Source organism: Liolophura sinensis, chromosome 6 (assembly GCF_032854445.1).
Source record: "Liolophura sinensis isolate JHLJ2023 chromosome 6, CUHK_Ljap_v2, whole genome shotgun sequence".
Lineage (NCBI taxonomy): Eukaryota > Metazoa > Mollusca > Polyplacophora > Chitonida > Chitonidae > Liolophura > Liolophura sinensis.
The window spans coordinates 74,012,837-74,027,046 of NC_088300.1; the positions used below are offsets into that span (position 1 = coordinate 74,012,837).

The 14,210-nt window shown below is 38.3% G+C and overlaps 1 protein-coding gene across 1 annotated transcript in view; it reads right to left on the reverse strand.

Annotated features, from left to right (window-relative positions):
* The window catches only part of LOC135467550 (uncharacterized), a 53,479-nt gene that overhangs the window by 18,712 nt on the left and 20,557 nt on the right, over positions 1–14,210 (reverse strand). The window contains exons 13-14 of the mRNA XM_064745322.1: positions 13,179–13,536; positions 1,190–1,272 (exon numbers count right to left, since the gene is read on the reverse strand). Of these exons, the coding sequence (XP_064601392.1) occupies positions 1,190–1,272; positions 13,179–13,536 (441 nt within the window). The remainder of the gene's footprint in view (positions 1–1,189; positions 1,273–13,178; positions 13,537–14,210) is intronic.

Here is a 14,210-nt window from a genome sequence, read left to right on the forward strand (position 1 = left end):
ACTCTAATTTTGTTATCAGTTTTACATGTAGAACGGAGGATCTAGAGAACTATCTATACACAATCTGAGTGTAACATGCTTTCTTTGGTTTCAGTGAAATATACGAAAACTGTCATAATCAGGGAATTACTAGACCAAAATGTTACCTTAATGTCACTTCATTATTTAATTTTTGTTGCTTTTCTTACAGAAAATTTTATAAAAGATTTACGTGACTGCAGAGAAGCAGGTCCTTATCCAAGAAAATGGTTCTCCAGTTTTTCTTCTCCATTTATTTTAAGCAGAATGGGCTCAAACACACCCTAATTCTTCAACCTTTTCAACCTCTACTGCAACTAATATTTTGAAACATTCTGAGAGAACCATGGGATGTAGATAATCTGCAGTTTTAGGAGGATTGCATCTTTAGTGACACAAACAAATCATTTGGTGTCTCATTTCAAAATAATTGTATGCATAAATTCCACTGAAAAAAGTGCTTTCGATGTCAAAAAAGTTGTGGACTTACAGTATATTATAGTATATATTACACTTACTTTAGATAAATAATCAGAGTGAAAACACCTCTCTTAAAGATGCCATGATTGCCAAGTGTTGTCACTGTTACAAACTCTTTCCCAATGCAACCTAAACGGCATTACGAGTATGACCATAGGTAATAATCAAATAAATCCAAGCCATTAAAAATGAAATGCATGTGAGCCAATGCAGATGCTTCAGTCTCCTTGCCGGCAGGTGGGAAAAAATGGATAGGGGATAGTTATCAGACTATGGAGATAAACATACTTAACACAGGTGCGTGCATCTACATGTGCTGGATTTGATAAACATCTGAAGAAGCCAGCATTACTTTTTTAAACACTAGCACAGATTTGTCACAAGAGAGGGCATGAATAATTTATGCCAATGAACAGAAAACCATGTAAAACAAATATGAAGCAAAGTTTTACTTACTTTCAGATCAGATATGAAGCAAAGTTTGACTTACATTCAGATCAGATATGAAGCAAAGTTTTACTTACTTTCAGATCAGATATGAAGCAAGGTTTGACTTACTTTCAGATCAGATATGAACAAATATGAAGCAAAGTTTGACTTACTTTCAGATCAGATATGAACAAATATGAAGCAAAGTTTGACTTACATTCAGATCAGATATGAAGCAAATATGAAGCAAAGTTTGACTTACTTTCCTGCCAGATTCATCAGCTAGTATTCCTGAGTACAGCTGAGGAGAATGTTGCATTTGTTGATTGTAACTATTATGTAGATCTGAAAAGATGGGAAGAAAACAGGCTGTCATTGATTATACTTTACAAGAAATGAACAAAAAAGATGAAATCATGACTCTTTCACGAGGCCAGCGTGCTGAGTGCACATTGAATGATTTATACCCACTATGACTTAATTTTAGCTTGAGCAAAAAGCTGTGAAAACCAGCGTGTGGTGTGGCTAACACAGAAATATTCTCCTCTAATAATAAACGAGTGTTCTTGTACATCAGCTTCTACCTAAAACCAAAGTACTGTCAGCTTTATTTTTAGCCAACAAGAGTGTGTTTGTCTCCCACTGTGCACACCATATTGCCTACATGGTACATGTCCAGTCCATTTTGGTCAGACCAGGATATTGAGTGACCCCAAATACATCACCTGATTGCGAGCATGCCCGAGCTAACTGAACCTTTCTCACAGTGGATGTGCAGCTAACCTTAGGCTAGCTCCCCATCAGCACTATAATTAACACTGTTTATCAACTGTCCATGGAGCTAATATGTACAACATGAACAGGTTTGTTTACTACACTACGCAGTTGTTGTTGACCAACTCCCATACAGATGTGTGCATATTAAAACATCTGATATATTTACACATATCTGAACTCTTCAACTCTTCTAATACATTTTAAAAACCAAACCAATTTACAACTGAACAGAAATTTAAAACTGGACAAATCTAGAAATGTCTGCTGAACCAATGCCATGTCTGCCACTGATAATCCTCTCCACGGGACAAACCGCATTGATATTCAAATCTACTCATAGACAACATGTTGGAAACAGTTTTCAACTGAAGAATCAATCAAGAGAAAATAGAGAGGCTCTTGCAACGTTTTTTTGAAAGCAGGCTCCAGCTGTGGTGACCGACTTGAAGTTACTATAGCCTTTGACATAACTAAACAGTCATCACATTATACATGTACATGTAAATATATACATGTACATGAGCAGAAGGCTGGTTTGATCTCACTGACCAGCATACAGTCCTAACCAAGACTAAGAACAAAATAGTGTGCAATAGGCACCCTACCAAGCAGACTACTAGGAAGTCTGGCCAACCCTTACAAGCCTGATTTCAGACCTAAGGCGGATAGTGTTGGTATATCAATAAACTATACATTCACAAACAGCATAGGTTTAGAGCCCATGCAAAGGTACATGTATATATGAAGTGTAGGAGGCCGGTGTAATGTACATACATGTATACATAGAACTGGCCCCTAATCCCACTCATTGTCGGGTATGTGGGTTTAACAAACAGCAAAAATGACTACTTCTTCAGCATGATCTGGATACAGTACAGTAGAATATCAGATTTTATCCCTGCAAGGTAAACTTACCCAAACCTCGGGGATAAGACTCAGCTCTGCCAGGGTCAGAGTTGACGGGCTGGGGAGAGTAGCTTGCCAAAGCCGGGCCACCACAGTTTGAATGTAAGTCAGTACACAAGATATCCAAAGGAGGGGTGAACACAGCCATCACTAACCATGTCCAAACTGGCACAAGTGTTGAGGACTGGTGGGTGACTTTACAGTGGCTGTACTGTTGTGAGAGGGGAACCACTGGTGGGCCCAGCAGTAGGGGCACACCTAACAAGCAGGCTTAGTGCTGGCTGAGCTGAGCTATCAGCCACTCACAAGTCCTCTAGGCACACTGGCTGACTTGCAATGTAGTTCATGGTGAATACAGGCCAGCCAGGCAGTCGGCACACCTGATACCAGCTAGTATATTAGCTGAAGTGGTGTACAGTGTGAGGAGTGTGTGTGTGAGTGCAACTCTCCGCCCTGCTGATATCCACTCAGGCAGACACCCAATTCCCCAACACCACCCTGCATTTACTTTTATAATTCAATTGGAAAAACTGCCACAGCTTGGGTTACTTTAAACATGAGCTTGAGCCATCCAGTCCCAGGCATGTAGGGAAGCAGATGAAAACATTATTTGTCCACTTGAAGCAGTTTTCAGCACTAAATGACACAACTTGCCTACTCGCAGATCAAGATGGGTCACATGTTTCGAATGTGTGTGTATTTTCATACACCTGCATGTAAATAACTGCTTCACACAAAGATACCTCATCAAGCAATATACATTTACATGTTCAGGCTTACATGTAGGCGTACCTTCAAATTAATACAGTAGCTTACATGAGCACAATTACTGGAAAGGGCACTTGTGCCTACATGTTACAGGTTATAACATGCATAGGGGGCATTTAGGTGGGTACATGTACAACACAGTTACGGACTCAATCCAAACAATTACTCTAATTCCTCAACCTTTTTTCACCTGACAGAGCAACTTTCGGTGCAGTTTAAGCACATTTATAATTACCTTTTGGAGACAAAACTACATTGGTTGGATTGGCCAATTTCAGGACATCACAAAAAAGTATATCTTCTTAGTCCATACAGAATAAAGCCTAAAGAATATGCTTGAATAAACAACTTGCTAATAGGAGAAAAGGTTGAAGAATTAGAGTAAAATGCTGGTGGAAATTTGTAGCAAGTCGAGCGTGCTGACTGTACTGTGAGGTTAAATGCCTAGCCTATCAACTACTGTACTCAGAAAAGTACACCATGGTACTGTAGAATCTGCTAACAAGAGCTCTACTATGCTGTGATGGTACACATACACGGACATCTGAGGCAGCCTCAAACTTCTCAGGTTATCAGCGTGATTTTTGACAGCGTCCCTCAGCAGTGTTCAGCTGTACAGGTATAACTAAGAGGTATACAGGAATGAGTGAGTGTGCCCATGGCTATCTGGGTCATCCCTCAGGTGCCTAGCAAATGTCCTCCACACACAAATAATTTAGGTCACATCATTGGTGATGTTTTCTTTTCAACTTTAAGCATCCAAAACTGTATACCTATATATACACGTACATACATGCAGGTGCTCATGAGGACGAGTATGTCATAAATCAGTTTGATGAGGCTGATTATCCTTCCAGCTATTATTATCATCAGATCTGATCCCGGCCGATTCATAATCTGCATATTCATACATGTACATTCCCTTTATGTGACAGAGATGATCAGGGGCTGATGTAGGCTCTTAACCACAAGACTTTGGGGGAAAAAAGGTTGAGGTAGAGTTCAGGGAAGCCGAGCTAAACTGGGACCACCACACACATTTGTTCTAGTGACCTGTATCCACAAAACTCTCCACAAAACACGTCAAGACATCGGCCATGTTTGAGGAACTAAATGGAGATGGGGAAAAAAAACATCAACACAGCTTTATATGACAAATGGGCACAACATCATTGGTCATCCAGTAAACTCCTAAAATATCTGAACGATTTATTTTTTCTGTAAGCACCCGAGTATTCAGTTCATCTCCTACACAACAACAAAAATCAGGGCAAAACAGTCCCATGTAAGTTAAGGTAACAATGTCCATTCGTAAAGCCTACACCTGTACAGGATTATACAATGCACATCTATTTTTAAATCTAAAGTGACTCCCTTGTCATAAAAATACAACACTGGATATTTACACCCTACTGTGACACCTACAATAGTGACATTACTGCTATGGATACACAGTCAAGAGTATAAACTGAACATGCTGAAATATTGACAATAAATATGAATTCAATCTGTACATCTATACTTGAGCACTGGTTGAGGGAAAACACATTGCAGACTGTGTCTGAAATACACACAAAATGCTGCTCCCTCGCAGCTAAACTGGGACAAATCAAGCATGTCATCTATACAGACTTTTTTCAAAGTTACATGTACATGTATATGTACATAAATTAAATCTGGCACACATGTATACTCAGCCACAGTCATGTTTGGTAAGCCTATTAGCAAAGGGTTATCTCCCCTTGGTTTGGGCCTCGATCACAATGCTTTACACTTATCGCCAGTAGAGGCTGATTAGTACATGTACATGAATGTGCTATATAAGGAAAACAGAGCACTAGACAAAGGGGAAATAAAAGCCCTTTCTGATCTAACATGTACAACACAAAATACAATTTTTAAAATCTTACCCAACAGTCCCAGCAGAAATCAAATCAAGCTTTTAATTATTTTGGCTGAGGTCAGTCTGATAACCATTGTGCTATAAGTGTTCATTTCTGACGTAACATATTGCTTATTTTATGAAAGCACTGTTGTAATGAACTGAGTAAGGAATGTTGCACGTTCACTACTGACAGCCATAAGGACATGTGTTCTTGTCTCCATTAGTTGTGACTAACACAACTCTCTACATCTATAAAAAACACCCGGGTACCCCATTTCCTGTTACCACATGAAAAGGAAACTTCAAACACCACTTACAGTATGGATCCTTATTAGTTGATTTTTGAGATGAAACTCTTGCTTGACCAGCTTAAGAGTTGCTAACCAGCATACAGTACACTAAGTCGTCACACTAAGAACCTAATGCTGTATTCATCAGGTAAACAAGCCTGCAGATCAAGGAACTACAACGCATCTTTATCTACCAGAAAAACACAAAATCTGGCTTACATGGCCACAGCACAGGAAGAAAATCTCCACAAATTTCAAATAGGCTTTGCGCAGTCTATAGATGAGAGGGTTCAAAGTCGCAGAGTGAAGCAAACATATATACATGTACAGCTTACAACAGCCAAAGGAAGTGAGGTGGGAAAAAAACTTGACTGAGGAACAGCATAGTAGTGTACAAACACATAATCTCCATTTATACTAGGGACCATGAAAGATGGCTTTATTACACATGTTCCTACCTGCTGCGGACATAAGTACTACACTCATTTTTTCCTCAACTTCTCTTTAATAACAGCTGTAGAAAGCTGCCTGTCTGCAGCCAGGTAAGGAGCAGAACATGAAATGGAGTGGCTTGTACTAGTTAATCTCCTGATGACGCTAGATGTAGCTCCGTGTTCGTTATTAGTACAGACGGGACAGATAATCACATCACTGAACGAAGACTTCGCTGTCTTCCCAAGAGATCAAATGGTCTTAAACCTCTAGTACATCACATGACAGCTTAGTGCTGTATATTGACTAGGCCCTGACTTGTAAGATTGGCGTCATCAAACTCCTAGCCAGCGCCACACATTACATTACATGTGACTTGGATCAGGTCTCCATGATTTTTCACCGTAACCTTAGCAATCATTTACATAAATAGAAACTACAAATCAAACATCAACAAGAATGATCAACCAGCCCTTGTGAGAGTGTGTTTTTTTTTTGGGGGCGGGGGGAGGGGGGGCTCCCCCCCATCTTAAAACTGACTACGCAATATTTGTAACTGCCAGTGTAATTTATGTGCTGTTCTACGTCAAACAGTCAATTGCAGGCCCCAAGGATGATTTTCAAATAATACATGTTATTACACGTGAATTTGGACGCCAATTTTCCATTTTCAGAAATATCTCACATCACTTCAAACTTTAACTTACAAACATGTACATGGAAAAAGACATCCATGAAAATATGATCAGTGTCAAATGGGTTGACTAACAACTATATCATGATTTACATTTATGTATATATATAGTTTAAGATATCCTTTGTAAATAGTTATTCATGCATATGTTTTATTTAAAGCAGCAGCAATTTGAATACAAACAAAATGATGGCTCAGAGATAATAACTTACATGTAAAGATGTGTAATGCAGTTGACCATACACCTGATTAACATCCCAAACAACAAATTAACATCACAAAAGCACTTCTTCTTGGCCAGGTTTAGCATCTATGTGAGCTACACGTATCTTCAAATATTTAGAAATATTTAGAAATAATGTCATTTGTTTATAGTTCATTCCACATCTAATTATAAATGTGACAGTGTGAAAAGACTACATTTACACAAACTCATGTCCAAAAGTTCTAAAACATGTACATATGATTGAGTAATTAAGAGAACATAAACTTATTAAATACATAAATGTACAAGTACTGAAGTCAATTGTATGAATTGTACAGAATGAACCAAACCCAGACGAAAGCAGACAGAAATAAAATTACTGTATAGCAACAAATGCACACATCATGCGAACAACTACACCATGGAACACATTTACCGGGAAAAAGGCCCTCCACGGAGAAAACAGGCTGTCCATATGCAGGAGATTTCAAATTCCCAATGAGGGATTCTGCTCAAATTTTTTGAGAAAATTCTGTGGGCAGCCAGCACTTTGCCGGATTTGCTTGTTAAAATAGCCTGTAATTATGCCAGCATCTTCCCAAGCCTTATTATGAAAATCCAATCAGGCTGATTGATCGCAAACAAAGTGGACGTAATTTCTGCATTCATCCTGTAGAACAGCAAGCTGGTTTAGGCTTGAGTACCAGCAGAAAGGGTGCCTCCAAATCTACAGTACGGCTACATTGTACATGTAAGACAGGGCTAACGCAACAGGGTTACACATGTAGGCTCAAATATACACCACTGTACACGTAGTGTCCAGCAAATATGCATGTAAATGAACATGTTCCAGCACATTAGTCTAAGTGCATGTATCTGGACAAATTTGTACTCTCTTGACCAGCCAAATTTTACATTTAGAGCAAATTACATGTGAGAATGCTGTGATGAATTTCTGTACCTGTAGATTTGTTGATCATGATGAGGTTTTCATTAGTGACTAGCCATACAATAGTGTTACTCAACATAATAACAAAACACTGTAATTCTTCAACCTTTTCGCAGGTTTGCAAGGTGTTTATTCAAGCATATTCTGAAGGCATTATTCTATGTTCACTGATAAAATTATACTTTTGCTGAAGCACTGGCACTGGTCAATTCACCCAATGTGGTTTTGTCTCCAACAAGTTGAAAATGTGCATAAACTGCACTGAAAGTTGCTCTTTCATATGTGAAAAGGTTGAGGAATTAGGGTACATAAACCTGCAGATGGTCGTGAGTTTCCTCTGGGCCCTGCTTGGTTTCCTCCAACCATAATGCTGACTGTCGACGAATAAGTGAAATATTCTTCATGTACAGCATGAAACGTCAGTCAAGTAAGAAATAAACGTATACATATCGCAAACCTGAAAATAAGCTGCAGGACAAGGACAATGCCATGCACCAATTACTATTTCGACAAGGATCAACTGTTTGGTACATGACAAAACTGCTACGTAAATATCATTCTAATGTTTTTACAATGTGGGCAGCTGAAAGATTTGCAGTTTCAGGTCATGTAATAAGTTCAAAATTATTTCCAGGACTGATGTTACCTTCATAGTGTTAAGTAGACACATATACAAAATTTCATGCTTGCTTTCCATGTATGAGGAAATCTAGATTATTCATGTACATATGCACTATATTTACATGAACAATCATGTAGGCACAATTGTTGCTTATGCTGAGTCTAAAGCACATGCAAACATCAGATAAATCTAACACAGTGAGGACAAATAATTGACCTTGTACACAAGAGCATGCACACATGTACAACATGAACAACATGCAAATTCTGTGCCTGGAACGAAAGTGACAAGAAAGCAGTCCAACCTGGTTGGGCAGGCAGCAAACCTTTGTCCATGAGTAAATGTATGAACAAGCCCTGCAGCTCAATAAATCATGTTCATGGCGTGGAGAGCAGAGTGCAGATCTGAGCCCGGCGTAACGCTAGCGCTCTAGAACAATGGCCAGTAATTGCTGCCTACATGCACACTACAGCCTGCCTGGCATCTGATCACGGCACCCAGCACTGGTCACTCAGACTGGCCAACGCTGCTACATACAGTCAATTATTAATTAGTCTCCAGCTGTCCAGCTGTATACTGTGAAACACACTCAGCTATATCCATTTTACCTACATTACATACATGCATGATGTATATACTTGTATAACCTCCCAAATTCTCAACCCTCCCTAAACTTCAATGGGTTACACACAGTATAATAGAATAATAGCCTGATAAATTCACACGCCCATACAAAAATACCGCAGGGTTATGTCACGAGTACACCACATATACAACTGTAGTTCAGAACAAAGCAAAGAGAAATTGTTAATATCCTTCATTTTCCGTCACTGTTTCCACTTCTACATGTATAAGTCCATCTTAACCTCACATGTATTAAGTTACATAAACTGATTTATTTACTTATTTATTTATTTGATTGGTGTTTTACGCCATACTCAAGAATATATCACTTGTATGAGGGCAATATGGTGAGAGGAAACCGAGTACAGGAAGCGATTCTACATGTAAACATATATGTACACTTCAACCAACACAACAGTTCACTGATTATTATCACGATACATGCAAGTCAAAGTATACACTTTGGGATCAAACATCTACCTAATGTACATTATCCTAGAATTGTTTGAAAATCGGGTGTTGTAAAGGTGACTAAGATGGCATCAGAACTGTCTTTCAAACATGCTTTCTACATTGTGTCATGCTAATGGAATACCGGTACAGCCAATGTTCTGGATATCACTGGCTTTTGATGAAGCAGATTTCTATGACTATGTAGTAAATCATGTTGTATGAGCTTCTGTACAAGACAAATACTAATGTCATACACACAGCTTAGGCCTACCTGCTCGGAATTCCACAGAAACACTTTGTACCCCTCAAAAAATCTTCAATGCATATTCTGCCATTCAATACCCAAGCATTTCTAAACACTTAACTCAGTAAAACTCCAATTCATGATCTACTGTGTACCTGAACAATTACCATTGTTTACAGACATATGGAAGCTTAACTGTTATTAAACCTCCCCTAACAGCATTCCCCTGGACAATGGCAAGATGTTTAGATGAATGTGTTCAGTTTCTGGTCTTTACAATAGGCACTGTATTGGTACATAAATTAAAAATTTAACACAGTTTTTCTTTCCTAACATTTGCATTTCTAAACTACATGTAAATAAATTTTACCACTTAAAGTCCACAGAGATAAAAGCGTGATTTGTGTATTCAGGGTTATTTCAGTTAATAGCCACTTGAATAACATTCTTTTTGCCTTTTCAATGAAGATGATGAAGTGATCTCTCATGGTGGGAGATGACTGAGATTACTGCTGGTATATCTCACATTTTACTCAAACTGAGATATGTTACATTTCATCAATAGCTATCATCAATATTTGGCACAATGCAGTAAGGAAATTTACTGTCATCTGTTAGTGATTAGTAACAGCTTTCAGTATGGTGAAATATTAGATGTCAGAAGGGAGCAATATTAATCAAACAGGTCAAACAAGTTCAGTACTCTTAAATATTTAATGGCAGGTGATCAAGGGATACTGGTGGACAGGTAAGTAACATACCTTTGCCAAACTATGAAACTGTGGATTAAGCAGGATGCAAGCTGGGTGCTGGATCTAATTCCAATCACAATGTCTGTCTTGAACAACAGCAGTTTGAGAGAGGGTCAGGGGGAATCAGACTAGTCTAGGGGAGGTGTCAGTGACAGGTGATGGTCACAGGCAGGCTGTGGGGGTCACAAACATCACAGCAGCACAGGTATTAGGGGATAAAGAAGACAGATCACCTGTTACAAACCAACACCCTGCCAAAGGGCCTCCTGACAATCATGCTAAAACCAGTTAATGTCCTGGTGGAACTTGCAGAGACAGGCTCTTGTCTTTTCAAGCCAGATTCAGATTAAAACCAACTGCTACAACAACATGTGTAACCAATCACTTTGGAAGGATTCTTTCAGTCCTTGCAAGGGGTACAGGGGCCCTTTGGCTAGGGGGAGGTGCTGTATACCCTTGGGCTTGTTATTACCACTCTGGCCCCCTCCCATGCCACATGCTTACCCTAGAGATCCATTCAAATGATATTGCTGCCTGGGTAATATCTTCTTACCTTATACAACTAAGACTATACAAAGGATCAGAACTGTCAGCATGACTGAGAATTGCAGAGCTAGCAGGATCTGAGTAGTGCTCCTGCCACTGAAATAAAATGCATGAGCTTCTACCTATACCAACATTAAACAAGCTGCAATACTTTTCTAATCAAAAAGTTTTTCAGAATAAAGCTACGAAAATTTGATTATAAATTTAGATCACAAGGGTTCCAGGCTGTAACTATTTAAAAGAAGCTTCAAGCAGACAAAACAATAGCTTATGCATATTTGGTTTTGATTTATAATACATTTACAGAACCATACCTGGCCTCTGAGAAGAAAATTTCAACAGCTACACATCCCCCAAGTTACAAGTATGTCTATTACATGGGCCATTGTCAATTATATGTATACAGCCATCCCTTGTACTGAATGTTTCCCTACTTTATTGTATATAAAATTGAACATTTGACTACTTCATACAGCAATATTTAAGTTCAAACCTGCAAGTGCTGGTTGAATGTGAGATTATATTCTAGATGCCCATAATCATGTTACCGCAGACATACAAATTGATGTCTGGTAGCTCACATCAAACTAAATCCCAGGTACAAGTACATCAACGTCACATGTTTTAACCATCATGTGTTTGCCGGTAGGATGTATGACTGAGGCTACGAGTGGTGTGCACCTGTTCACCTGTCGCCTATAGAATACATGACAGATTCTGACACGGAACTACCTCTAATTCACTGCATCAACATCACAAATGCATCAAGTGACTAGAAGCGGGTCAAGTCAAATGGAACTGTGCATGAGTAAATGTACTAGGATACTGGGATAAGCACTCGTGTAGGAGGTCGGCAAACATGCAGATACAGCTCTATATTTATGTACACACAAGCCATAAAAAGTCCTTTTCCTGATGGGGCACTCCTGGTATAGTTTAATGAACAGGGGCTCTGAACAGGACAGATTCAAATATACATTAACATAAAAATGTATATTTATACTTAAACACTCCATGTCAGCTGCTCTCCTATGCTACACTCCAGTTAAGCCATGCTGAGGGAGGGAGGGAGGGAGGGAGAAAGATATTTACTTCAAATGGACATGAAAATCTTATGCATATGCATACCAATGGTTGATTGTGTGTATATGAATTCAAAAGTTAATGACAAATACAATGTATGGAGAGTATATTAACATTTTCCAGTAAGTGGGAACCCTCTGTTTGAGCCTCGAGCATTTGACTACACAAAGCAGAAATCCATAGGGTTGCGGACCAGTAGTCCAATGAAAACTGCTGTTAGTGCACGAACTGATAACGACTAAAGTCAGACTAGGATGGTAGAAAAGCTTGATCAGATCTGAACCTGGTGCAATGTACAGGTATTCACAGTTGCACAATGACAAGTACTTAGGACATATACATGTATGTATGCATCCATGCAGAACCTTGTCTAAAAATTTCAATATTCCATCTTAGCATCAAATACATAAAACTTGTCAAATTAATATGAATTTAAATCACTCAAACATAACATTTCTATATTAAACTTAAGCGAAAATGTGAAGTGACCCCTTTAACACTGCACTTCCACAAACGCTGAACCGAGCTGAGTATTAGCTGGAGACACCTGCTGGTAACTCAAACAATACCTCAGCAGGAAAAGGAAAAGTTTAGCATGGCAAAGTTTGAAGATATGTGATCTATCCCCATACTTACTTCCCTATTTGTCACTTTAATATAAATTTATTATACATGTCAAGAAAGTGAACTACTTAAACATATTTAAAGTGGAAATTATGACAGGGAACCCATCATCATGTGACTTTCATTTTAAAATGACGCAGAAAAAGCACATTTTACATTTAATTATCGTGTCTGCCTAAGTGACATATTAATTTTATTAAATAAGAGTCTTTTCCTAATAATATAAAAAAATGATTTACTGGTCAAGTAGGTGATGAACAAAACACCAGGATAACTATTCATTTAAATATAACATATTAACACACATGATCTAAAAACGCTGCACATCTTCACACTCACTTTAAAATGGGTGATTTAACTCAGTCTTGTATACATGCGCATGTAAAGATAAGCTTACCTTGCAAACTTCTTCGTCTTGTTGTTTCTCGTAAATCATAAAATGGAGATGTTCGCTGAGGTTCAGTTGGACTTAGATTGGGACTGAGGTTTAGAATTGGAGGACTGTGTGTGCTGAAGAAGTGTTCAAAGCTTTCACCACTAGAGTTTGCGGCAGCTGACATTGCTGACAAGTGTCCCAATTCTGGAAGTATGGCAGCTGAGTCATGACTGTAACGCGCTCCCACATTACCAGAGGTAGGCGATACTTGACTGTTGTGATGATGATGTAAGAGATGACCAGGGTAGCCTGGTGGCTTGGGCAAAATGTGGCGATATCGAACTTGATTGTCTTTCTGAGAGGCAGCAATAGGCATGATTCAAGACTCACACCTGACAGAACAATTCCCCTGATGTGGCTAGGTAGTACAGTCAGCTGTCAAATAAAGTAAGTCAAAATATACATCAGTGTTAACTAAAACATAGAAGTTTTTTTATTGATTTTAATACAAAAAATTTATAACACTTTACATTCTGACTCGGACAAAAAGGTATACATTTTAATATTAATTGGGTAACATGTAATCATAAACAGAGATCAAGAGTCTTTCTCATATCGTAAAGTAAGACAAAGTCTATGGCACAAAGTAAGACTCAATGACTTTATAATATTGATCTCTCTAGTATAACTTCAGCATTACTCTTCAAAGTTAGAAAAGATTTTTAAACATTTTACATATTTATAGGGTAAGAAACAACATCAAAAACAATCACAGGTATGCATATCATAATGACGACAATTACATGACCCTCTCATTAACACATTTGAACTTTGTGTGCTTTATGTTTGACATCTGACTCTGGATATTAAGTTGGATATAATAAGGGAGGGAGGGTTTCATGACTGTCAAAAAATTTTAACATCTGTAGCAAAACAACAAGTTGTGTTAGATAAAGTTTATACGTATAATATGTACAATCATTCATAAGTATAAGCCTAAACCCTTTATCAAAACTGACAACTCACAACTCAATTAAATTAAAAGTCAGCGAA